This window comes from Paralichthys olivaceus, chromosome 4 (assembly GCF_024713975.1).
Source record: "Paralichthys olivaceus isolate ysfri-2021 chromosome 4, ASM2471397v2, whole genome shotgun sequence".
In the NCBI taxonomy this organism is placed as follows: domain Eukaryota; kingdom Metazoa; phylum Chordata; class Actinopteri; order Pleuronectiformes; family Paralichthyidae; genus Paralichthys; species Paralichthys olivaceus.
Window position 1 is genome coordinate 8234554 of NC_091096.1, and position 25395 is coordinate 8259948.

General features: G+C 42.1%; 2 protein-coding genes across 3 annotated transcripts in view; one reads left to right on the top strand and one right to left on the bottom strand.

The window, feature by feature from the left end:
• Positions 1-58: 58 nt before the first annotated feature.
• On the bottom strand, positions 59-3838 carry prxl2c (peroxiredoxin like 2C). The gene is made up of 6 exons (XM_020099284.2): positions 3537-3838; positions 2573-2641; positions 2123-2176; positions 1713-1818; positions 1478-1612; positions 59-977 (listed from the first exon to the last, which is right to left on the bottom strand). The coding sequence occupies exons 1-6, from the start codon at positions 3717-3719 to the stop codon at positions 847-849; spliced, it is 678 nt and encodes a 225-aa protein (XP_019954843.1). The 5' UTR covers positions 3720-3838; the 3' UTR covers positions 59-846.
• A 633-nt stretch (positions 3839-4471) lies between these two features.
• Positions 4472-25395, top strand: part of fbxl17 (F-box and leucine-rich repeat protein 17) — a 206137-nt gene continuing 185213 nt past the window's right edge. For both annotated transcript variants that reach the window (XM_069523559.1, XM_069523558.1), the window contains exons 1-6: positions 4472-4671; positions 5782-6284; positions 7223-7621; positions 7822-7944; positions 8145-8402; positions 8578-8709. In XM_069523559.1, coding sequence (XP_069379660.1) covers positions 5802-6284; positions 7223-7621; positions 7822-7944; positions 8145-8402; positions 8578-8709 — 1395 coding nt within the window. In that variant the 5' untranslated portion in view covers positions 4472-4671; positions 5782-5801. The remainder of the gene's footprint in view (positions 4672-5781; positions 6285-7222; positions 7622-7821; positions 7945-8144; positions 8403-8577; positions 8710-25395) is intronic.

Genomic DNA, 25395 nt, shown 5'->3' on the forward strand with positions numbered 1-25395 from the left:
CAGTAGATGGGACTGTGCCATCATTGTGCACATGCATGGGAATAAACACACATGTAGCCTGAGTGTGACAGTTCAACTTTATTTACAGTGTAATAAATACTGAGCAAATTAAGACATAACGTATAAAATGGAAGAATGCGACAAGACCTAATATCTAGGTCACCAGTGTGCCAACAGAATTACAAAACATAAGACATTACACTGCATGTATTGTTATTCGACAACAGTCGTGCATGTGCACCCATTTTATAAACTTGAAATCCTTTTTAGTTGAAAAAGTTAAAAGACAGAATTTTACTCCTGAGTGATAGTTGTGGTTTTAAATGTGTCTATTTGAGCTGTGCTTGCATAGTGCATAAAAATTATAATAGATGTAAATTAGTGTTTCTGTTATTATGCTTTTGATAAAATGATATTGTTATATTATTAATATTGTTTTATTGCCCAGTCTTTCAGGTCTTCTTCTGTTTTGTTAGTTTGTGATAACTGTGAAATAGTGTGTTTGTGTGGTGTGTGTTTTTATGTAATTTTGTTCAATTTCCACTTTTCCAAGTCTCTTTTGTAAATGGAAAAAGATAATGTATCTCAATTTCCTGGTTAAAGAAATAAATTAAATATTTAGACCTATTCAAGATTGTGACCTCATGACCTCGCACAGGAATGATAAACACTGTACTCGGAAATACTGGGACACATATACCTGTTACTGAGAAATATGCTGCCTAGGTTCTTCTAGTTATATATGTCAGTGTGTAGTGATGATGTAACTGAACAAGCAGCATGTGTCCCCCTGTGTAATAATAGCAGTGATGTGGTGGCACAGCACTCAGTCGGGCAGCCAACTGGCTACACATCCATGATCTTTGGCTTATCGCTGAAGTCCAGAGTCTGTTGAACTCCGGCCAGCTGCAGCAGCCAGGTGATGGGCATGTGGTCCAGGCGGTTCATGTCAAAATGGGAAAAATGGACTTGAGAGCCTGTGGAGATGAGAGGAGAGGAAAGTGAGCGCTCTGGTGGCCAGATGGTTACAGCACAGGCCACATAAGCAGTGTGCAAAGACCTTTGCTGCAAGTCATACCCCTTCTCTCTCCAGGTGTCTTCCTGTCTGCCTCTTGTCTAATAGACTACTGCCTAAAAAATAATCTAAAAGAATAAGATTGACCAAAGAGAGCTATGGTTGTGGCCGTGCTCCAGAGCGAGAACATGTTCAATTATCCTAATTAGTGATGCAAAAGATCTCGATGTGGTACAGTGTAAAAATGGTATAGATTTTAGTTTCCTTCGACAATCACAAGATAGATCTTGTGGGGTTTTCAAGCATTGTCGTCTAAACCAACCGATATATGAGTGAAAAGTGAATATGATAATGAGAAAAGAAGTCGTATGTGTCAAACCACAGTTTCCTGAGAAGAATCTCACCATTTAACCATTGTTCCACAAAGGTACTTTATTGTTTTTAAAGGAAACAAATATATACCTGGTCCTGCAATGATGGCTCCACCTTGCTGATGTAGGTCACCCTGGAAGTCGAATGCAGGGCTGGTCATGGCTCTCCATATGCTCTTCATTTGGCCCAGAAAAACTCCAGACTTCACATGGGGACTAGGAGTTGCTGAGGACATAGAAATAAACACACACAAGCTATTATTCATGAATTACCACATTGGTCTAAGTTTACACACATACTGCCTCCAAATATTGTTATCACTCACCAGAGTTTGTAAATGTCTCTCCTCTCTTCATCCCAAGCTTTTGATAAATGCACCTCTGTGGGTCCACATATATTTCATAAGGATAGCCTGTCAACGAGCAGAATGGCTAGATGAGAGAAAGAGAGACATATATCACATGAAATAAAAATCCAGATCAATTCAGTTTCATAAGGTGACTGTTGGGCCTTGGCAGAGGTATGTGCTATATACTGAGGGTCGTTCTATATTTCTTTTACGATCAGGCAATAAAAAAGCCAACAAAACATTAAAAACACGTCTGTAGCTGCATCAGAAACCTGATCAGTAATACATCATCTGAAGTGTGAAATGTGCAGAAACACAGACAACCTGAGTCAGCATGACAGAATGGGACAATGTGATATTGTGTCTATTGATCATAAATGAATTACCTCTATATGATGATGAGCAGACTGACCAATCAAAATCAGCCTGATGTCAGCATCCTGCAATGACACATATCAAAGTTTAGATTGTTCACAATCAATAATAATTTAATATTGCTAACATGAGTCTGTAATAACGACTTCCATTTCCCCAACTGAGTTTAAGAGGTTATAAACAACAAAGAGACAAACAAAATAAAATCTATTAAAAATAAAAAAGCTAAATAAAATACATTTAAAGGAGCAGAATAGAAGAGTAAAACAATAAAGATAAAATAGATTAAAATGCATCAAAATAAAACCTTAGATTCTTTGAACTACTTTAAAGGCATGTGTCAATAAAGAAGTTTTCTTTGTTGATTTAAAAGCTGGTTATCACTGGCTGAGTGAGCCCCGGTGATCTCTGAAGTCTCACAGATTCATTGCATTGCATTGCATTCATTCTCCAGTTCTCACCTCCAGTGCTTCTCTGGGTATTTTGCTCAAATCATCCACATATTCTTTGCAGCTGTAGCACAGGAAATTCTACAGGGACATACACAACACACATCATGTCAACAGTTTACAGTTATATGAGATATAACATTACATTTTAGAGCACTCCTCTTGCACCTATATGTAATGTTTAGTTTTCTGTCTTCACCTATAGACATGATCTCTCCATTCTTCTATGTCCATCCTAGCATTGGCAGTAGTTGTTGGAGGCTTCTGTACAGCAACTGTAGTCACTTTGAAATTGATCACTTGCGTTAAAGTTCCTTGGATCGAAAAAAGGGTTAAAGTTTAATGACATTTATTATTTGATTTGATTTCCACATAAGACAATAACAAGTATGGAATATTGTATCTCTATGTAGTTTTTTTTTAAATGAAAATTAAAGGCAAAGCCTCTAAAGGACTTTTGTATTATAATATTTAATATGAGCAAGTGCCATAATGAAAAAGTAGCCAGATTTGCCATTAATCTTCTCATACATTCTACAGTAAAATCTTCGGAAACTTGAAATGCAGACAGTGGGGTGAAATGAAATATCTGTGTCACCCTCAAGGATTTAAAAAAACCCATTTCGTATGGTTAGTTGGTAATTGTTATGAGTGCCATAATGAAAAATTTAATTTAATTTTTTTTAAATAAAAAACATACATATATGTGATATATCATTCAATTGTATTGGTTGTTTTGTGTGGACATCAAATCAAACGTAAATAATAATTGTCATTAAACTTTAAACGTTCCACGGACCGGTACCGTAAAACCATGAATAGAGACGCATGTATTTTTAAAAGTAATTTCTGTGACCGGGTTTTGACAAACTTCCTCTCTGAGTCTCAGTCTGAGTTTATTCCGTCTCTCACGGATCATGGTGGTTTCTGAACCTTCAGCTCATCAGTGACCTAACAGAAGAAATGTTCCCCCTACCCGCAGGAATATAATGACCGCCCTCCGGTCCTGGTGTAACTTCTTGAAAGGAGCAGAGACTCCGTGTCGGTCGTAAACTAAACAGTCCTCCACTTCTTCCAGGCGGACGTCGACACGCTGGCTCCATGTTTCCATGTTTCCTTTAGTCACTTGTCGAGTTACTGGTGAAACTCCTTCAGCCATGTTCCGCCTCTGAGGCTTCCTGAATGCTCGCCACTATTTCTGGGAGCAGCCGAGCAGAGCCCGGAGGAGCTGCTGCTGTGTGCTGGAAACACACACGCCCATGTGCTCACTGTGTGTGTGTGTGTGTGTGTGTGTGTGTGTGTGAGAGAGTGTATGTGTAGGAACTTCTCCAGTGTGTACAGTTGATTTCTCTCTCTCTCTCTGTACTCAGAGTATTTATAAATAGTCTCTTAAAACGAAGATGATAGATGGATGGATGGATATATAGATAGATAATCATTTGTTATTAACAGTCATTGCAGCAGAAGCAGTTCCAATATAATAATAATAAAACAGACTGAATTTGTTCTGCGTACATGTACCTAATAAACTGTCACAAAGTGTATTTTGTTCACACTTTTGTACTTGCAGGACTTTTTGGTGTACTTTGATTGTACAGACATCACACAGAAATACCACGAGTGCATGTACAATGACTGTGGTATTTAGATATTCAACCTTTTCACCATATTTGTTTTGTCTATGTAAGGAGAGATATGAATTTATGACTGCACACAACACACATATTATTATAATACTGTGGTATTTGTTCTAACTTTATTGATTGCAGCTTTATTTATTGAAGGACGCTTCCCATAATCTCCCCCCCCACATGTCTGTCCTGATAAAACCTTTGTGTCAATAAATATCCTGAATAAACACCTTGAATCTCGAATTACGAATCGCCCTCGTCGGCTTCCTTCGCGCAGCTCGCTGGGTGCGGAAGTGTTTTCCTCCGGAGCAGCAGCAGCTGCAGAGCCACCGCTTCTCTGGTTCGGTCGCAGGCTTCCCCCCTCCCCTCCTCCCCGTGTCCGCGTCTCTCCTGCCGGGACCTGTCAGCGCTCACCTCGGCCGTGCAGCGGAGCAGTAGTATGCGAGCACCGTGCGGAGCGTGGGAGCACCGTGTGAAGTGGTGAGACGTGTTTTCATGTCGGAGCTACAGCTAACGTAGCATCCAGTGATGGAGCAAGCTAGCCTGACAGCCAGAGAGAGCTGACCCGGGTTAGCAGCGGAACCGTGTCTGTGTATTCCAGCTGAGACTGGAGGTGTACATGTGATGTCGGAGCAAATGTGTAGACGTGAACCTGTCGCGATGTAAAACACAACACGACGATCAGACTGCTGTGTGTGTGTGTGTGTCTGTCTGTCTGTGTGTTTCTGTGTGTGTATGCTACACGACCACCTGTTCACTGTTTACATCTTTGTGTTTTCATTCGTCTACCAGACGATGCACCGTCGCTGCTGCCTCGATGCTGTGTAGTAACAGTAACTGGAGTCAAGTGAGGATCATTCTGATCTATTGTTATGATCATGAGCTGGTGTTGAACACGTCTAGCTTTTGGGTTTGTTGATTGTCTTCATGAGAGAGTGACACTGATTAACACACATTAGAACATAAGAAAACAAGTGGTGAGCAATCTGAATGCACACACGTTAACAACACTGCAGCACGCTCTGCACCGATAAGGCTGAGAAACTGGTCGACTGTCTAGATGTCCCCAAACCCTGAGGGGCCACGAGTCACAGATTCATGTAGCTCCACTGGTCTGGATAAAAATCAGCCTGTCATATGAAGAGGCCTGACGTTCACTGAACATTTGGGTGTTGTGAGTAAAGCTTGTGTGGCCCATTCTGTGAAGTAGCCAACATAAATTGGGTTTTTACCACACTTCATTTTAGACAGCCCCAATTCTCCCGTGTAGACTTATCAGTTAAGTTTCAGGGTACTTGGCAGATAAGTTGTTCCAAGCATCTCCTAGTTCTTTTGTGGATTTAGTCTTCTGTCTGATTGTGTAACTCTGGACTGATGGCATGATGCTGAGATCAGGACCCTTTGGTTTTTAGCTGCATGGGTGTTTGTGTAATGAGGAAGAAGAAGTAAGGTATTGAAAATGGTATCTTTTTTTTATCAGTATGAAAACCTAACCCAAAACCTGGGTTAGACACCAACAATAATAGCCAGTCCTGCATTTTTTCATGTTTTATGAATTTGCTGATGACTGTATTGATCTTTTGGTTCCAGAGTTTTCTTGAATCATCTATATGGGCCATCTTCTCTCGAAAAATGGTTACCGCCTGAAGAAGAGGACACGCAAGTTGCATCACAGAAAAAAGAAGAAGAGGAACTGTTTCCTGCAAGGGCCTTGTATGCTGTGCTTCATCGTCCACAGCAACAGCAGCAGTCTCGACGACGACAGCAACCATTTGGAGGTTGGCGTCAACGGCAGCGGCTGCCATCTCAACAGTGTCACTGGAATCAGCGTCCCCGGTGTGGGCGGAGTTGGCATCGGAGCAGTAGCTGCCTCGAAGCTTGCCGAGCGATACGCAACACTCGCATCTCCTGAGGACTGCTCCAAGTTTCTGTTGTCGTCACGGGAGTTATCTATCTGGGAGGGCCAAGGCAGGAGCCTCCTATCAGCTGTCCCTGCAAAACTGATTCCACCACCGGCGCTGTTTCGAACTGCTGGGGTGTCTGTGACTGTACCCATACCTGTGCCTGGCTGCACCAGCGACTACACTGAGATGGTAGGGATCTGGAGAGGTGCTGCGCCAACTGTACAACTGTTTTTCTAAGTTTCTCATAAGTCGCAATAGTATTTAAACTGATTAGTTACTCTACATGTTACCACCTCGTCGTCCCTCTAAACAAAGAAAGCCCTCCTCTTACTTTTTACTGTTGTTTTTTCAAAGACCCTGTACAGTCATGGTATTAACACCCTTCCTGTGGAATCTGATCAGAGATTTAATCACTCAAACCACTCAGAGGTTGACTGGGATGCATTTGGCCAAGTTTCTTTTTATCCCACACAGACTCAATCTCAAACACAGTGACACACATCTGTAACTCATGGGTAGAAACAACATAATTTGGTCTTCAAGAATTATTGTATGTGATTATTGCAAATAGTGCTGAGAAGTGAGACCTTATAACAAGTGGTCACAGGAGACAAGTGGTCACAGGAGACACAGTCAGCAGTTTAATATAAAGTGTGAACAGACAAACTAAATGCTGTTCACTTGTGATGAGATTTCTCAAGACGGATGTTAAACCAGGTCTGTAGTATTTTCCTTAACTGAGCAACCAACTGCAGAGCAGACAACCTGCTTCCTGTTTGCATTGGCATTCACATGACTAGTCTACGAGAATGGTCGTATGATATGCTTTGGTTGTTTGTTGGTTTGGAGATGATCTCTGATATGGAGCTCAAAGTCTTGATGAAGATAGTTTTTGTTTTAAAACAGTTTCAAACAAAAACACATTAGTGAGATGTAGCCTTGATTTTCAAGTTGTAATTTTCTATTCATTGAGGAAAAAGTCAGGAGTGTTCTATTTCATCTGTTCCTATATATGGTGAAGGTTTCTTCACCCTGTAATTCAAAGCTTTTTAGTTTGACTTGACTGAAGGAAATCTGGGTCCACTTGACGTGTTTGTGTGTTTGTGTGTGTGCGTGTCTGGGTGCAGGTGTGTAAGAGGAAGTGCTCAGAGGTGCAGAGGTGCACCCCCTGTAAGCAGCCACGCTGTGCCTTCGCTGCCCCTGACGGAGGGCTGGAGAATGGAGGAGTAGGGGGAGGTGGAGGAGAGACCTCCTCAAACTCTGAAACTGGCCACTGCCACCTTCCCCTCTGTCCACTTCCCTCCTCCTCCTCCTCCTCCTCCTCCTCCTCCTCCTCTTCCTCTGCCTCCTCCTCTTCCTCCTCACCTGCTGATGGCTGCTGTGGGTTAGGACTTCGTGCTGATTTGCCGCACAGTTCGGACACGTCCCCCTGCTGCCTGCATCATTACGACGACTCCCAGGCGAGAAGTTCTGACGCTGCTGACCATTTAAGTATCAACCACCTGCCTTCCTCCATCCTTCTTAAGGTAAGAGCTCCTGAAAGAGTTAAATTGTCTTTGTGTTTATTGATTTGGTTCCTAAAAAGATTCTAAAATATTTAGCCAAATCTTTACTGAGTAATAAGTTTGTTTTTATCTTTTTTCCCAAATGAGCCACAGCATCTGAATTGTTCTTGAATGGTTTGTCTTATGTTCATTTCTGTTTATCTTCTCCTGCATCCTCTCAGGTGCTCTCCCACTTAACGGTGAAGGAGCGCTGCCTGTGTGCCTCTCTGGTTTGTAAGTATTGGAGGGACCTCTGCTTGGATTTCCAGTTCTGGAAGCAAATCGACCTCAGTGGCCTACAACAAGTAAGCACGCAGGGCAGTGCATGTTTTATCTGGGACCCTATTGTCTTCAGGAAATATTCCAAGTTCATTAGAGTCATTCAGTCTTTACATTTAAGAAATGTAATTTACTTCTGTACTTTTTCCTGAACCTTTATAACCAAGAAAAGTTTAGTTTAGTTTCCTCTGACCTCCATCCCTCCCTGTGTTATCTTGTTCTCCAGGTGAACGATGATCTGCTGGTGAAAATAGCTTCTCGGAGGCAGAATGTGACAGAGATTAACATCTCAGATTGCAGAGGGGTCCACGACCACGGTGTGTCCTCCTTGGCCTCTCACTGTCCCGGCCTGCAGAAGTACACAGCATACCGCTGCAAGCAGCTGGGGGACATGTCCCTGTCAGCCCTGGCCACGCACTGCCCTCTGCTGGTGAAGGTGCATGTGGGCAACCAAGACAAACTAACCGATGATGCACTAAAAAAGGTGAGAATAATAAACCTGGGTGGAGACTTTGCTTGTCTGTGATACACCTGTCTCAAATAATATGTTTTATTCCCGAATGAAAACTGAAGTAAAAATCTAATAAAATGCTTCAGGTGAAGTTCTCATGTATTTTGATTTCACATACACTCAATGATTTTCTCCTTTCTGCCTTCAGCTGGGGGAGCACTGCAGCGAGCTGAAGGACATCCACTTGGGTCAGTGCTACAGTATCACAGATGAGGGCATGGTGGCCTTGGCTAGAGGATGTCAGAAACTGCAGAGACTCTACTTACAAGAGAACAAACAGGTCAGTCCAACACCTCTGGTCATATATTCAGCGTTGTGCTTTTTCTCCCCGCTTTGCCTCTGGGTCTCTGCTCACCCTAAAGTGTCCGTGTGTCTCTGTGTGGCAATTTAAAACAATCTTCAAGGGTGCATTCATCTTGTATAGGCTGTCCATAGGAGCTCTTCTCAGCTTTATACTACCATCACTCAGGGGTTATAGGAATATCGGCAGAACGTCGTGCTCCTGTCTGTTGCCTTTTTTAATAGTCTAAGAATTCATGTAGGATTTCAGGTCAAATCTCTATAACTCGTTGTTTTTGTCATAATTTGAGCAACTTCATTATTTTAGATGATTATAATCACTGGATGAAAAATAAAGTAAAGAATTTCGCCTTTCCACAGGTTTTTTTTTTCCCTTTGTGCATAAAATCATTGGAGAATATTCATTGAATCTCCTGTAACTGGTTAATGTCTGTATGAAAATATTTATTTGCAGACTAATTCCTTAATGACTTTAATGCATAATCCCATTATAACAGCTGGTTTTTATTTTATACATCCTCATGTGCTTGACCTTAGAAAGCTGAGCTGCCCTTTCTCACTTTTCCCTCCCATCAGATTTCTGGCAGGTACAAACAGAAATTACTTAAAACCACAGCTAGATGTCACTGGTTTCCAGTTTCTGAAAACCGTCTCCCAGCTGCTTTCTTTTTGTAAACCACAGCTTGTTGATGCTAATGCTGAGTTGTGCATTTTTCCACCAAGTCCCGAACCACATATCCTCTTCAACTGTATCGGTCACTTAGTGGTGGATTCTGATACAGAGCGAGAGCACAAGTTTGGCTCATCCGTCTGTAACCTCCTGTTATTCAGATCTTCATTTTCTCACTAACGCTTTTGTCCCTTTTCCGCTCCTCATATTTCCTTGCAGTCCGTGAGTAATCATGACCTTGATAACTTACTTCACTTCAGTTGATAACAATAGTGGAGTTTGTTAAAACCCTATTCATCAACTAAATAGCATATGAAATTAGCATTTATCACAAGGTGAAGGATTAATATTGCTGCTGATAACATTTTAGCGCAGCAGTATCAATTTCAGTCATTTTTCCAAGGTGAGATCACAGCAGTTATTTTAGCTCGCTGTCATTAGGGTGGAGAGAAACGGCCCGAGCTTATATGGGAGTTGTTATGTCTAGGAGCTGTGGTTGCTTGGCCTAAAATTGTCATTATGTTTGCCAGAAAATGAGTCAAGCCAGAAACACTTAAATGCTGTTTCTCAGAGTGCATTCTGTCTCTCTCTCTCTCCTTCAGCTTCTCAGGAAAATATATTTAATTTAGTTGCTTTGAACGAAAATGGTTATAATTACAATTTGCAAATCACGTTGGCAGAATGTGTTGGCACTGGGGGTTCAAACTTAACACATGATTGTGTTTTTCACCTCTGCCGAAGAGGTTATGTTTCCCCCTTGTCCTTTTCTTTGTTGGTTGGTTTGTATGTTTATTTGTTTTTAAGCAAGATTACACAAAAACTACTGGATGGACTATCATCCATGGTGTGGATCTGTTTCAGACTTTCTCACAGTGCTAGATGGGGCGTTTGTTTTTTGAAATTTTCCTGGTTTCCCCTGGAAATTATTTATGGATCTTAGTGAACTGGCATCTTTGAGTTTGTGCAATTTTTTTTCAGCTTGATTGAATTTACGGGGACTGTTGGGCCTTGGTGGACGTATATGCCCTTCCAGTTTCTATTTAGATTTTCTCCTCATTTAGACTTCGCCTTCAAATGATACAGGCTGTTGGCTTTCATGGAATAGTTATAAATATTGTATCACATGCTGTATAAAGAATTTAGTAGGTGATCACACCTCTTGAACTGTGAGGGTCTATCTTCAATGTTATTTCATTCAATTAATGTGAAACGCATGCTCTCCTCTCCTCTCCTCTCCCCTCCTCTCCTCTCCTCTCCTCTCCTCTCCTCTCCTCTCCTCTCCTCTCCTCTCCCTCCTCTCCGCTCCTCTCCTGTCCTCTTTTGCGGTACAGGGATCCTGTCTGTGTCTTGCCTAATCAATCACAGATGAGGAAGAGCCTTTCACTCACTGTGATCAGCCCCTCTCTTTCTTCTCCTCCTCTGAAATTGAATAATTGAATCGCTGCAGGATGTTTCTGTGTGGTCTTTCACTTTTTCTTTGCCATGTGCACACCCACATACATGTTTTCTGTTTTTCCTTGCCTTCGTCTTGTCGTGGTTGTGGTTTCAGTTCCATGCTGGAGGGATATTTTTCTCTTTGTTAAGTTCATATCCTGCTCTGTAGATGGTTAAACAGCTTTTTTGGAGGGAAGGGAGATCAGTTGCTCTAAATAAGCTTGTGTTGCCTTGAGGAAATTTTTAAACACTACTAGCACTAATAATATTAGTCGTAATTCTGCTAATGTTTCTCTGTCAGTATCCCATAAGCCACAAAATCATGGTTGTTAGTTGACAGAGGAAAAGTCTGGAAGGGGTGGGAGTCCCAAAGAGCTGTGGAGATTTGTATGGTTTTCTGCAATGATGCAAAATGGTGAAATTCCTAATTTGCCTTAATTGAAGAAGAAGGAGTTTCAGGACTACACAGTTTTATTACACAGTATTATCACAGTTATAATCCGGAACTGTTTCCTTTTTTCATACATTTAATTTCTACAACATAACTAACTTGCACGTACACCAGTCTGTTAAGAAATGCATTAAATGACAGGAACTATCTTTGAGAATTTTTTTTTAAATGTATATATACTTAATTTCCATCCACTAACATGGATGAGGTGAGGATCATGACCTATACAGCAGCCAGCCACCAGGTGGCGATCAAGATACATTGTTTTATTCAGTCTACGATCCATATAAACCGGTTTATTTTAACAAATGATAGGTAAAAGTTGCTGATCCGTTCCCGAAGATGTTTCCAACTCTGACTAGCATCGTAAAATATTGTTTATAGTCGACAAATTGAAGTTTTCTCTTTCATTGCCTGTTAGCCTGGAGCTAAATCAGCCCAGGGCTGTAGTTAACCCTGGACTGAGAGTGTGTTGCTGGGAGAGGCCTGTGACTGTTGTCTCTGGATCCCACTGCTTTTGACATCTAGCCTGCATTCTTTATTGGCGTTCATTCAGTATTTATGCCACAGTTGGTTATATTACACCAGTTGCCTTTCAAGTCTTGTTTTCATCTTCTGAAGTGTTTTTTTCTCTTCCCCCCCATTCATATTCTGTTCTGTTGCACCTCGATGAGCGAAGGCTCTGAGAATAGCAAATTCCCCTTTTCCTCATCTCACTCCTGTTTGCCGTAGGGTGGGGAAGACGCACTCCTGAAAGTTTAACTCTGAGTTCTGTCAGTTTCACAGACCAACTGCTGGACGAATTATAAGCTGCAAAACCCTCTTGTCACCCATCTTTCCCTGTTGGTAACTTTCCTTTCAGTTAAACACACATCGCGGTCTGCAAACATTTTTGCGACAGAAGCACTTTTCCTCTCTCTTATAAAAAAAAACTTTATCTGCTCATCCTGTCTTGTTAAAATCAAAGTGTGCACTTAATTTTCCTGCAGGGTGATGGGAAGATCCTTCCTCTGGCTCATCTCGAAGACATTATGTCTGCCGGCAGACTCTCTCTCTCTCACACACACACAGACACACACACACACACACCGAGGCTCTGATTATTTACAGTTTTAATTAGTCCAAAATGTGGAAATGTAAGTGGAACTGGAGAGATGACCTAACATAGATTAGCATGTGCCCTCAATTTAGGTGTAATTACCACTCTGCATGTACAATCAGAGCTTCTCTCACAAGCCTTCACCACGTTTCCCAGCTCTCTCTCACCGAAGCGTTTGGAACGCAGGCGACGTGACGGTGAAATGAAACACTGAGAAAGACGAACTGTCAAAGAGAATGGTGTTCTTTGGCCGCTGGTCAGTGACGGACGCCTCGTCTTCAGATCCGATTGGTCTGTCTAGCTCACGCCCGGTCCAATCAGACATAATCGCAGATTAAATTGTATATTGACATGAGCAGATTTAATTAGCCGGATTAGAGGGAGAGCAAAGGCAAAGGAAGTGATAATGATAGATGTCAAGTTATTATGGGATAGACCTTTTGACATGACACACACACACACACACACACACACACACACACTATAGTTAAAACACAGACACTGTAGCGACACACACACACACACACACACACACACACACACACACACACACACACACACACACACACACACACACATGGGAGCAACTGAGCTGAATAGCTGCCAGCTGCACTGGAATCTCCTCTGGAAACTTTGTTCACATACTTGACTGTAATTAGAGATAAACAGAACCACACTGACCAGCCACACAAACATACAACTACACACAGACACACACACACACGCACACACAATACAACAGTGCATTGTCCATCGTCTTTGCACAATCTCCCTCAATCCCCCCTGGTCTTTAGAAAGACTTTCAGGATGTTGAATGTCAGTTGTTGCACGATGTATTTATTCAGTATAACTCTTAATGGCAGTGGATTATGTTTGTCTGAGGGAAAATATCTGCTCCACAATTTTCAATAATTTCCACCACACTTTCATATCATCAGGACGTTTCTTTAGTTGTCTCTCACTCTCTTTTCTGTCTGTCTCTGTGGATTTGAAGTGGACTTATGTAGGTAGGGTAAAAATGGAATTTACTGTATTTAGCTCTAGAGATATTTTCAGTTTATTTGTTTGCTAATGCTCAATCAAATAATCTTAATTCATTTCCTCTCTTTGCGTCCTCCATTTTAAATCATTATATATTCATAATTTTGACATCCTCTTGTCCCAGCTCTATTTTTTCCATTCTAGTTAGTTTAAAAGCACTATGGTCAAGACCTTGTTAAGAGCTGAAACAAATATTGATTAATCATTTAATCACTCAACCGTTTTTTTTTTTTAGCTCAATCGTCTGTTCTTGAATTTGAGAACAACAGTCGATAAAACAACTAAATGTTGACTTACATTCTTGTTTTGGAGCTTTTGAAATGTACCACACATTCTTTATCTGCTAAGCGATACTTCAACTGCTGATAAAGACCATGTGAGATGGTTTAAAACTCCAGAGCAAGCTGAGGTTAATTCATCAACTTAATACTTTTGGTTTTTGGAGTGTTATCCAGACAAACCAAGGTCTTTGAAAGTTATCCTGGACTTTGAGAAATTTAAATCGGCACTCAAATGGAATTTTAAATGTATTTATTTGATTTTCATCAAAAAATGATCAGTAGATTATTTATAACAACCCTCAGTTGAGTTTGTCTCATTAGATTTGAGACAGGAGTTAATTTTGTGTGGTGATAAACTTTGGTTTTGCAAACTTTCCTTTTCACCTTTACCTCTGGTTACATTCTCAGTGTGTAGTCAAAGCTAACGGCACATTCTTCCCTCCGATATCCTCCTCTTCAGTGCTCTTTTGAAGAGCCTCCGCATCGATCCCTGTCCCCAAAATACTTCTGTGTGTGTGTTAGGGCTCGTTGCTGATCGGCCTTTGCCTGAAGAGTAATCAGATGCATTAATGAGCACTGACTTTCGCTTGGACAGCCGGCTGCACTCAGACACAGAAATCGTCAATACGTTCCCTCCGCCGTCTGCCCGAGAACAAAACAAGTTTTAAAGGGGAAGAGAAAAAGAAAGTCTCTGAAGCAACATTTTCACCTTGCTACGAGGTTTTCTATTCAACATTAGTTTACGCCGAGAAAAAAGATTCAGCGTGTGGCATTTCTTCCTCTGACTCTGTCAATAACACAAGTGAAACAGCTTTTTGAAAAGGAAGACAAAGACCTTGGCTTTTCATGATGCTGTCTTCGATTCTGTGAGTGGCTCATGGAGAGGCTGAGAGTGAATAATACTTGAGAAATGGGACAGCCAACACCGCTGGCTCCCTGTTGCTTAACAGTGACACGATGCCAAAAACGACAACGCTTATGCCAAAGCCAAATATCTTCATTTGCCTGAACAAAAATGGAGAGCGGTAGAAGTAGTGCTGGGATTCCTGCTGGAAATACCTACAGTACACTTCTCTTGGCTGAGTTGAAAATAGTAGAACTGGTGCTAGTGATGTATTTTTTAACAGCAGAAGAAAGATTCAAAACTTTATTGCCGTGAGCTGCAGAATCGAATTCTTGGTTTGTAAAGTTGAACATAATCTGAAATGATTTTATGAATTATGGGCTTTGGAGTGTTCAGTAACTCGATACCTTTTTTTTTTGGAGGGGGGGTAGAATAGTAGCAGCAGTTGTTGCAGTAGTACGTTAAGTTCATAGAAGTCCTCATGTGACGGGGATGGAACTCTGACTTTCAGATCAGAACATTTTGTAAAAGTTTGATGTATCTTTTATTAAAAGCATTCACCACTGGTTCATATGTAGCACGGTTAGCACTGCTGCCTCACGCAAGACGTTTGAATCCCAGTTCACACTTCCTGGTTCAGTGTTGAAAGCATGACACATTTCTCTCTGTGTTGAGTTTGCATGTTCTCCCCTGTGTTTTTTGCGTGGGTTTTTTTTGGGGTAATTTGTCCCACAGTCCAGAGATTAAGTTACCATAGGTGCACATGTTAAAGTGAATTAATGTATGTCGGTTCCTTTTTATTATCATTGCCCCTCTAGTGTTTAATGCATGGGTGTTATAGTTGAAGTATGTCTGTGTATCTGTTGCAGAACTTTGACAGGAGGATGTTTCCTCTTCTGTCTTCATGACAAGAATCAAATCTTAATTTCAGCCCTAACATTACCGACTAAACAGTTATTACTGAGCAACTCCTCAAAAAGGTAAATTATCAGTTACCCCAGGACGTACCCCTGATGAATACTTTCAGCAAGTGAAATCAGGAATTTGTTTAAATTGTGTATAAAATTAAAACAAAGACAAAAAAATGTTGTTTTTATTCCAGAATGCTAAACAAGAAATATACAGTTTACATTTTGACAAATGCACTTTACATACTTATTGCATTTGTGTGCCCTTGTGGTTTAAGACATAGTTACCACGGTCATGAACCCTTTTTCTTTTTTTGTACAGTCACAGGTATAAATACATAAATGACACAATCTTTAATACTAAATATAATTTTTATCCATATGACTGATTTGTTTCGGGTTGTTACTAGCTGTCTCTTGAGTTAAATATTCTACCCTGTACAGAAGTAAAGTGGACAGTACTGTTCCAGTCCTCTTACTTGCTGTTCATGATTTTCACCTGCAGAGGGCGTTGTAGGATTGACTAAAAGCAAACAAGCAGCCAAACGCAGCTGAGTGTCTCTGCATACATAAAAGATCTCATGACCTTTGTAAAAACCTATGTATAATAATATATATTTGAGTGACACTGTTTTTAGTTTCTCTGTTGTGGTTTATGTGAGAGGTTTTACAGAGGCACGTTCACAGGAAGTAATTTCAACTCAGTTTAATTTGGAGCAGAATCTTTTATAACCAGTTGACATTAAGGTTTAAATATTTCCTTGCACAAATATAATTGTGCAAAGTGGCTGCCCGCTGTTTGTACCTCAGGTCCTTTCAGTGACATGTAATTGATGTTAGAATTTGAATACTATTGAAATTAAAATAAGCATCTCTCAGTTGTAGCCAGAAACTGTGAATGGCCTTTCGCAGCGGTGATAGTACAAAGGCCGTAATCTTTCAGCAGTTGTACATGTAGCAGCACATGACGTTATCAAGCATTCGCCCACAGCTACCAGACGACCAGGAAAAGCACTGAAGAATGTTAATGTTAATGTGACTTCCTTTTCTTTTTCTGTCTCTGTTCTTCGCTTTTACTGCCCGAGCACACGGGGGGACGACAGCCTGACATGGGGATAAAGCTGAGATGAAACCCACGTTCTCTTTTCTTGCTTGAAACCTTTTCTTCTTACTGGATGGAGAGTGTGAAGGTTTTGCAAAATTGATCCTGCCTTCCGGCTCTTAGCACACTGCTTTTAGATTTTATTTTTAAAGCTGAAAGTTTGTCATAAAATGGAATAAATAAGTACTTATTTTAAAGTTGAAATTAAACAAGGGAGTATAAGGGAACAAAGCGTGATGATTAGATGTGTCATTAACCAATAAGGTAATAATAATACAGTATGTATGACGACGATAAAGACTTTAGCTGCAGCAGCAGATGCAATGAATAATAAACCAAATACGAAAGTGATCAATGATTTAATCGAAAATGAAAGTGAAGTGTCAGTTCCTCTGTTTTCCTTCAGTTGAGCCATTTATGACCTAACATGAATTATTAAACTTAAAGTTCAGTTACAGCTTCTCTGAATTTGACATTTTGCTCGTTCATCACCTCTGGTTGCCAGCAGCAACCTGAAAAGGTTTTGGCAACAAAATTCAGCCAGAAACTTTTTGTCAGTTGCTTTTGCCAAAAGAAAAGAAGAAAGAATTGGCGCAGATTTCAATTCTCTGGAGGGCCAGTGGCGGGCTCTGACCTGGCCTGTGTTTAAATTGCTTAAGAGGCCTTGTGTTTATCCACCTCCAGACAGCAGTGGCTTCTGACACCCAGCCAGGGACGTCACTATGATTCATGGCCCTTTCCGACACCTCGCTCACGCCTATACTCTTCTTAATCTCTTTGCGCTCTCCTTCTCTTTCTCTCCCTCTCCCTCTCTCTGATGAGTTTTCCTTTTGTTTGAGAAGGGCAGAGATGATGTCATCATTTAAAGCGGAAGCCTGAAGCCAGGACGGAGGCTCCGTCTCTCGCCCAGCGGACCGCTCTGTACGTATCATGATGAATGGTCCTCCTCTGGGATTCACTTCAGTCCTGCTCTATGGAGAAAAGACATAAGTGTAAAACAGGATGGAGGATTGAGAGAGAAAGTCTACCTGTCTTCTACCTGTCATCTTTTCACGCCCAAGGTCCCACTACTCATCCCATCCCTCTCCTCCTCTCTCAAACAAGCCATGTCCTCCCTCTCTTTTCCTCTCTCCTCCCTCTGTCACCCTCTCCTCCTGCTGCCTCTGTCTCTAATTTGACTTCATTAGCGATGACTGAGTTGTGCGTCTGCGTGACTGTCGATAGGTGTTGCGCGTCTGTTTGTGTGTATGACCCATCCCCTCCTCAGCATTTCCCAGTGTCACCCCTCCACCAGACGTCACCCTTCTGCCTCCCATCCTGTAATGCATCGGGGGCAGTGATAGCAGCAGCGGTTCAATACTCGGGGTAATGAATGTGTTTAATAAGCACAGTGGGTCGATGGGCTTAATGAAGGTGTGACAGAGGATGGGCCTGGAGAATGCCGCTGGAACGAGGCACTAACGAGCCTCTGGGGTTAACAAGGTCACGCTGTAATCGGGATTCCCTCACCTGCACAGTTCCTGTCTGTCTCCTTCGCTCGGGTTTTAGCCGCTGCTCCACCTCTCACGTGCGGCCTGTTGTTTTTCTTCTACCTTTTTTGGGCATTTTCTGCCGGTAAAGCAGGGAAGCAGGGGAATGACATGCAGTTAAGTGTCTGGTTGACTGGGAACTGGGCCCTTGCTGCTCACGTGCTATTTTCCCTAACCGTTCGGCCATCAGGTCGGCCTCTGCCTTTTCTTCGTTCTTGTTCAGTACTGTACATTCTGTTTGTCTCTGAGAGGTTTTTATTCCTCTGCATCTCCTGCTCTTTCTCCGTCTCTACATTGTTTACCTCTGTCTTCTCATTATATTTCTAATTATGTTTCTCCATCTCTCATGTTTTGCCGCCTGTTGGCCTCGCTGCAGCCGGTCCATCTTTCCAAGGACGACCTGGCTTCGAAATGCTCTGAAGTAGTGCAAGCCCCCCCCCCCCCCTTCCCAGAAGTGGGTTTCTAAGAGGCTTGCCGGGTTATTTCTGGAGGCTGGTAACCTTCATTGTAGCGGCCCTGACATCAGAAAAACCTCTCTGTTCGAATGACAGCTGCATGTCACGTGGCTCCACTTCTTTCACTGAGTTTTTAATTTTGAGAGAAGGATAAAGAAAAATAATTAGATTGTTTCATCACATACACAGCATCATCTGCTTCGATGGACATATTTGTTCTCCGCCTGTTGAAGCAGTATCTGATCTGTACATTGTATTCGACATTTCCTTTCATTCTACATTTACTTTACTTACTGTGTGATAAAAAAGGCCTGAACAAAAAGTGTTGTTTCGTCATCACTTGTCATTTTTTTATTCCACCAAAAGGGGATTTCTTTTTCCAAACATATTCCACTTTCTGCTCACTCTCACTTTTATTTTCTTTTACCTCATGTTTCTTTTACTACTTGTCTCTTCAGGGTTGACGAGTTCTTACGGTAAGAGCTTATGTGATGTGTTTCAGAACATTTCAAGCAATTGTATCTGTATTGTGAGAGTTTCTGATGTGCACAGTTCCTCCCTGCAGCTGTAACAACATTCTCCCACTTATCCAGAGTGTTAATATAATTGAAGTCAATACTTTTAAATTCTACTGCAGGTTTTTTTCTCCCCCTCTCAGTTGCCATCAGTTGAACACCCACTCCTGCCTTTGAGAAGCAGCCATTAGTCTCCCGCTTCCTCTCCATCCAGCACCAGTATGTCACCAGTGGAAAAGTGTGACTTCCTGAACCTCACATTTCTTCGCCTTGCGTTGCCAGAGTGCAACACCGTTATGAGATATAGCATCGAGACAAGCAATCGATTAATGGTGCACTTAGCCGGGCTAATTAACAGCTATGTAGAAGTGGAGAGAGCATCAGGCAGCATCAAGGAGGTTGTTTCCCCATCGCCGAGACCCCAGATAACCTTCGAGGCATAGATCACTTTACAGCCTGGTTTACATCACAGGGTCTGAGGGCCCAGCAGCTTCAGAGACACCTTGCACATTGCTCCTGGTCAACTTTATCTCTACGAAGGATAGCACAGGTCGTAAAGGTGAACAGAAGTTCGATTGACATGGTTGCTGCTGCAATGAAAACACATTTTGTCTTTTCAACCTCTCAGTGTTTTCAGACATGAACTCTGGAGGTTTGTACGCACTATGAATTTCAGAACATGTGTGGCTCCTCTTTTTCATCCTGAGATCTTTTTATCCTTTTTTAAATTTTTTTGTTTTGTGTCAGTTGTGTGTTAGAAACATTATCAACATGCCCACTCACCTGCAGTGAATCCTCCGGAGGTTCTCCTGCTGTTTTCTCACATGAGCTCACTCAGACATTTTTGCTATAGGTGGCTGACAGGAGAAACCTTGAGCTTTGAGTTACCTGATGACACCTTTTAATGAAGATTTTATTCCAAGCTTAGTTTCTAACAAATTAGATGTTACTTTCTCTTTGTCTCCTTTCCTCCCGTCATTCAACCAGTTTCTCTCCTTTGAGGGTGAAAACGACATGAGCAGCAGCTTTCATTGTCACCTGTCACTCCAAGTCTCATTCCCCTCGTAAATCTTCCTCTCCCTTTGCTCCCCTCCTCATTTCCTTTCTGACCCACCTCTGCTGTAGAATTGGGCTCAGCTAAATTAGCTCTCAATTAAAAGCGAATTTGGTGAAAATGAGCGTGCACCAGAGGATACAGATAAAAGGGAAGGCAGAGTTGAAAGGGCCGCCGGGCTGCCTGACTCACTGTCTGTCTGTCTGGCGGTGCGGTACATGGCAGCGTTGTGTATTTTGGGGCATGCAAAGTAAATTATGTGTGTGTTGTAGAGTGAAGACAGCTGATTTGCATTTAGATAAATCCCTGTAGATGTGTGGTTGTCATTGAGATGCAGGGGTCTGTATCCAGTGGCCCCCTGCTATTGCACCTACTCCCTGCAGGGGAGGATGTGTGTTAATGTGTGCGTGAGAGGGAGCTGTTAGCATGCAGGATACCTGGAGCATTTGCCCCACTTTCCTAGTGAGCGGTGAAGGGAAGAGAAATATGAGCCATTACTGGTAACATAGTGTTCACATGTATTGTTTCTGCCTAAAATAAATGTATGTCTGACCTTTCAATACCTGCACCGGACTCAAATTATGACTAATGAGAAGTGACTGCACACAATTGGCAGACACTGCACCCCATTAACTGCTGATACAGTTTGTTAGAAAGTAAAGAACTACTGAGGGTGTCGCTGTTCAGTGTTCACATCTGTCCTTCATCACGTACAATTAAAAAAGACACTCATGTTCTGAAAAATTGGGCAGTGGGTGGTACACAGTGTCCAGAGGCCGACAGCTTTCATTAGTTATTTTTCATCATATAGCGAGTTTCCTGCTGCTATAGCCGGCTTCAAATTGTCACCGGTAATTTATTTAGTGTATTCTCTGGCGGGGGTTCATGTTTAATGTATTTCCAGTCCTTACACTTGTGTGGTGACGCCTGTAGCCTGATTCTACACTTTGAGGCTTCTGTTTTTCACTCATCAGGGTGAACAACTAACCTAAATTAAAGATGAATGAAACCCTGAGTCAAACCTTTTAGGGGAGGGCTCAGATGATTGAGTTGGTTTTATGTTTTGCAGAACACTCTGCATAGAGCCCGACCGATATTTCGGATATATTGGCCGATATATGTTTAACCCTTCACAGACAAAACTTTTAGTGTAGAAAAAAAAATTGCATTTATGTTGAAATATGTTTATTTAAGTTCGATAAATTTGGTCATATTTGTATTTCCTATTTACATGTATGGTTAAACTGAAATATCAACACTTCATTGTCATTAGCGTTTGATAATGACATCAATTTATTTTTATATATATTTATATGGTCCAAGATATCACTATCAGAAGTTACTTAGCTAACATTGGTATCTGCAAAATCCACATCAGTCGGCCTCTAATTGTATCGGATAAAATCTTTGCAGACCACTGATCGCTGTTTGAGTAGACACCATTTTGGCCATCAAGCACTGGAACACTTGTCGATGCTGTGTTTGTGCCAGGTGGTGTGGTTTGGTGCTTCAGGCTTGTCGGTGGATTGGCAGAGGAGGGGGGGGGGCAGGAGGCTTGCTGTTGACTGACAGTCGGGGCTGAGTGTGGGCAGATGGCCTGTGGTGGCAGTAAATATGAAGCCTGTGTGACAGGTGAAGGTCAGTGTGGGAGGTGGAGGAGCAGCTGAGCCCAGTGCGAGCAGGATGTGCTCTCCTTGTGTTTGTGTGTTAGTAAAGTAGAAAACACATGACCGTGAGTCTTGGGTTTGGTGTGTATGTGTGTGTGAGACATTTTTCCACTTTGCAGAAAATGTTGCTTTAACTTTGCTCCCTTATATTCCAATGAGCCACTTTTTATCCCAGCAACTACACCGTTTTTACGATGTTGCAGAACTCCCTTCTACTCCTGTAGTTTTTACACTCGTGGCTTATCTGAACTGTATTGGCAGAAATGCTAATCTTGAGACGATAACCCCTCTCCGACTGTGTCTGTGCACGGAGGCCAATGGTATTTAGGAAATACTTTGGTCTGCCTCCTCTTCTACTGTACCTTCCTTCATTGATCTCGCTCTCTTCCTCTGTAAATCCCTCTCTTTCTTGTGTAATCCATTGTGATGTTCCCATGTCTGCTGGAGACGTGCCAGAGAAGCATGGGATTACTGCTAGCAACACACACACACACACACACACACACACACACACACACACACACACACACACACACACACACACACACACACACACACCATGACAGGCATGTGTAGAGGGGCATCCTTGTTGACTGTAAAGAGCCTATCTGGACTCAAGGGAACCTTCTGCATGGCAGTGGGTCATGGAAACTGTCCTTCCTCCTTATGCAGAGTTAGGGAAGATTGTTTATGAGAATCCTGGCCTTCTTAGTCACTTTCTCACACTCCTGTTTCGGGGTCTGACTGTGCAGAAGAAACGGAGGGATTGTTGAATGACGTGTTCTCAGTCTGGATAGATAGAAAAGGAAAGAGCTGGGAGAATATTAAAAGCAGAGAAGTGGAAATCAGTCAGCTGCTTGCTGGTTTTCTAAAGTGCCTCAAAATGGTATTTAAGAGGTTTTGTTTGACAATTCTAGGACTGTTTGAACGACCTGTTTTTCACAGTATCTGCTATTATTCATTGCCGTTGACCAGAAGGTTGGTGGATCAATCCCCAGCTCTTCCAGTCAGCATGCCGAAGTGTCATTGGGCAAGAGACCCCAAATTGCCTCTGACAACTGTGCCGGCATTGTGCGAAGGGTGTGTTATAGAAAAATCGGATAGAAGCGCTGTTTGAATGTGTGTGAATGTAATGTAACGTAAAGTGCTTTGAGTGGTCGATAAGACGAGGAAAGTGTTGTATAAATACAGTCCATTTACTGAAGGCTGAATTCGTAGAACACATATTTCAACGCCTAATCAATCATACCCAGTCTCCACCTCACAGAACAGACACATGATCTCTCCCCACTTTTAAAAAGCAGGTGTGGTGTGGTCGGATCCATTGTGACTTGGTTCGTTTTCTGCTCTGCTAGCCTGGTTTGGCAGCAGTAGACAGCCACATGCCTCCTCTGATACGCGTGTAGTTTGGATTCCTTTCCCCTGTCAGATAGGAGCTCTTCAGGGTCTCTTTATGTGCAGAGGTTCAGGTTATTCTCTCTCCATGATGCTGGGGCCTACCACATCCTTAATGCTGCATTCTGAATGGTATAGAAACTGCAAACTTTCATTTTAATGAAATCACTCAACCTGAAGGGTTAAAAATGTAAACTGACACCACAGTGCTGCAGTTTTGTTTTGTTTTTCCAACTTATTAATCACCAAGTTGAAAATATTGAGCTTTTAGTCATTTCTGCACACATAATTATGAATAACAATGTTAATGCAAATGCCGTTTACAGGCTGGGAAATTAGAATAATTCTGACTTAGTAATAAGTCCGATTTAGCATGAAAATGGCATCAGGGCTACACTTTTTCATTACATTTTAATTGGTGTGCAAAATAACAGCAGGAGCAAAAACCTGCAGGACTGGTGAGTTTTTTTCTACTGGATACAGGAACTAAATAAAGATTTATTTTAAAGCGCTACTGACAGAAGTAGTTACCCCAAATTAAGAAAAAGGCAGAAGTTTAAATGTGGAAAATTTTATATTTTAGAAATACGAGACAAACTTCAAAAACGTTTTCTCTTTTCCTCGGCCGTGTTATTATCCAGATCACAAGCGGCTGCGATCTTGCATTGCTCACAAACTTTAGATCTGATCACACATGAAGGAAGTCATTATTCTATCTAGAGTAACTCACCGTGCTTAATACAGCACCTCTTCGCTGTGTGATTAAAATTCAGTGGGCTAACATTAGTCTATGAATGTAAATGAAAGGTACCCAGTGGAGATTTCAGCGTAAACAAACCTGATTTATTCTGTTCTCGGTACACTAGCCCTGCTCTTGATTGGAGATTGGAGAAGAAACAGATCTGGGCCTTTACGCTGTGATTGATGTTGCAATGTACACTAATCATGCTTTGTATATTATTATGCTATAGTATTATATAGTGTGTGGAGGCTCTGTTTCTACTTTGTCAGCTGACATTATATGAGAGGACAGGGGTGAGGGTGGTTTGCTGACTGGGAGAATTAGAGAGTTCTTCATTGCTGTATGGGATTCAGCAAGCTCAGGTAGTGCCAGTCATGGTGTGCGTGTGTGTGTGTGTGTGTGTACAGTATCATCCTGCCTCTCTATTTTACTTTACCCCCCTCCCCTCCTCTCTCCTCTCTATCTTTCTCCCAGTAATAAAGCAGAGTATTTATTTCCCTCTCTCCGGCACTCAGGCGTCTTAAAGGGAGCCGGGGACCGGGCTGATATTAGACGGTATGTGTGTGTTTGTGCGTACGACTCGACTGTGTGTACGCGAGCGGTGCCGTTCTCGCACTCTCGCGCTGTGCTGTCTGCTTGTCTCATCACCCATCCCAAATGTACAGTTGCGTCTTCTTGCGTACTAACACACCGAGATTGAAAGTTGCTGATTCCGAGCCGCGGGGACTCGTACAGGAGAGGCCTCTGGCGGGGGCTGATTGAGCTGTGCTGAGCTGAGGTAGAAAAGTTACGGTAGCATGCTATTACCTGCCAGCGCTGATTGAGTTTATTAGCATAGCAGATACGCTGTGGCAGAACTCGGTGTAGCCAAGCAAATAATTTTATGACTGTAGTCCACAAGGGAGTTCAAGGCTAAAAGGTTTGTCTCATTCATGTCAACTAGACTTCAATTTGGGCTCTAGTTGGGTGCTTGTGTGCCAGTTTAAAAAGACATTAAAATATTGTGTGTTTTTTTTCATGTGTTAGTTTATACAATGCCAGCCCCCTTTAATTACATATACTTTGGATTCAATCATTCTAACTTACGGTAGCCAAATTATTAACCTCTGACACCCAGCTGACTGTGCTGTTGGACGGCCGCACAGACGTTACATGTATCCTCTGTGTTCCTTGTGTATGAGCAATGAGCTGCGGTTTGCAGTTCTTTTTTCCATGCGCAGGCAGCAGAGCAGAGATCGGCTCAGAGCGTCGTGCCGGTGAATTAGCTCTTCACGGCTATGGGACTGAACCTGACAGTTGGCACAGTGAAGATGATTTATGACTGGCCAGGAGAGTCAGAGATGGATGAGGAGAAATAACTTTGATCAAAGTTTTCCTCTAACAACAGAAGAAAGCTCCCTCTCGATATCTGGCTAGGGCTTCACTTTATTTTCCAGAGGGAAGCAGCACAGTCTGTCGACTCACAATGTTGCTCTTGTA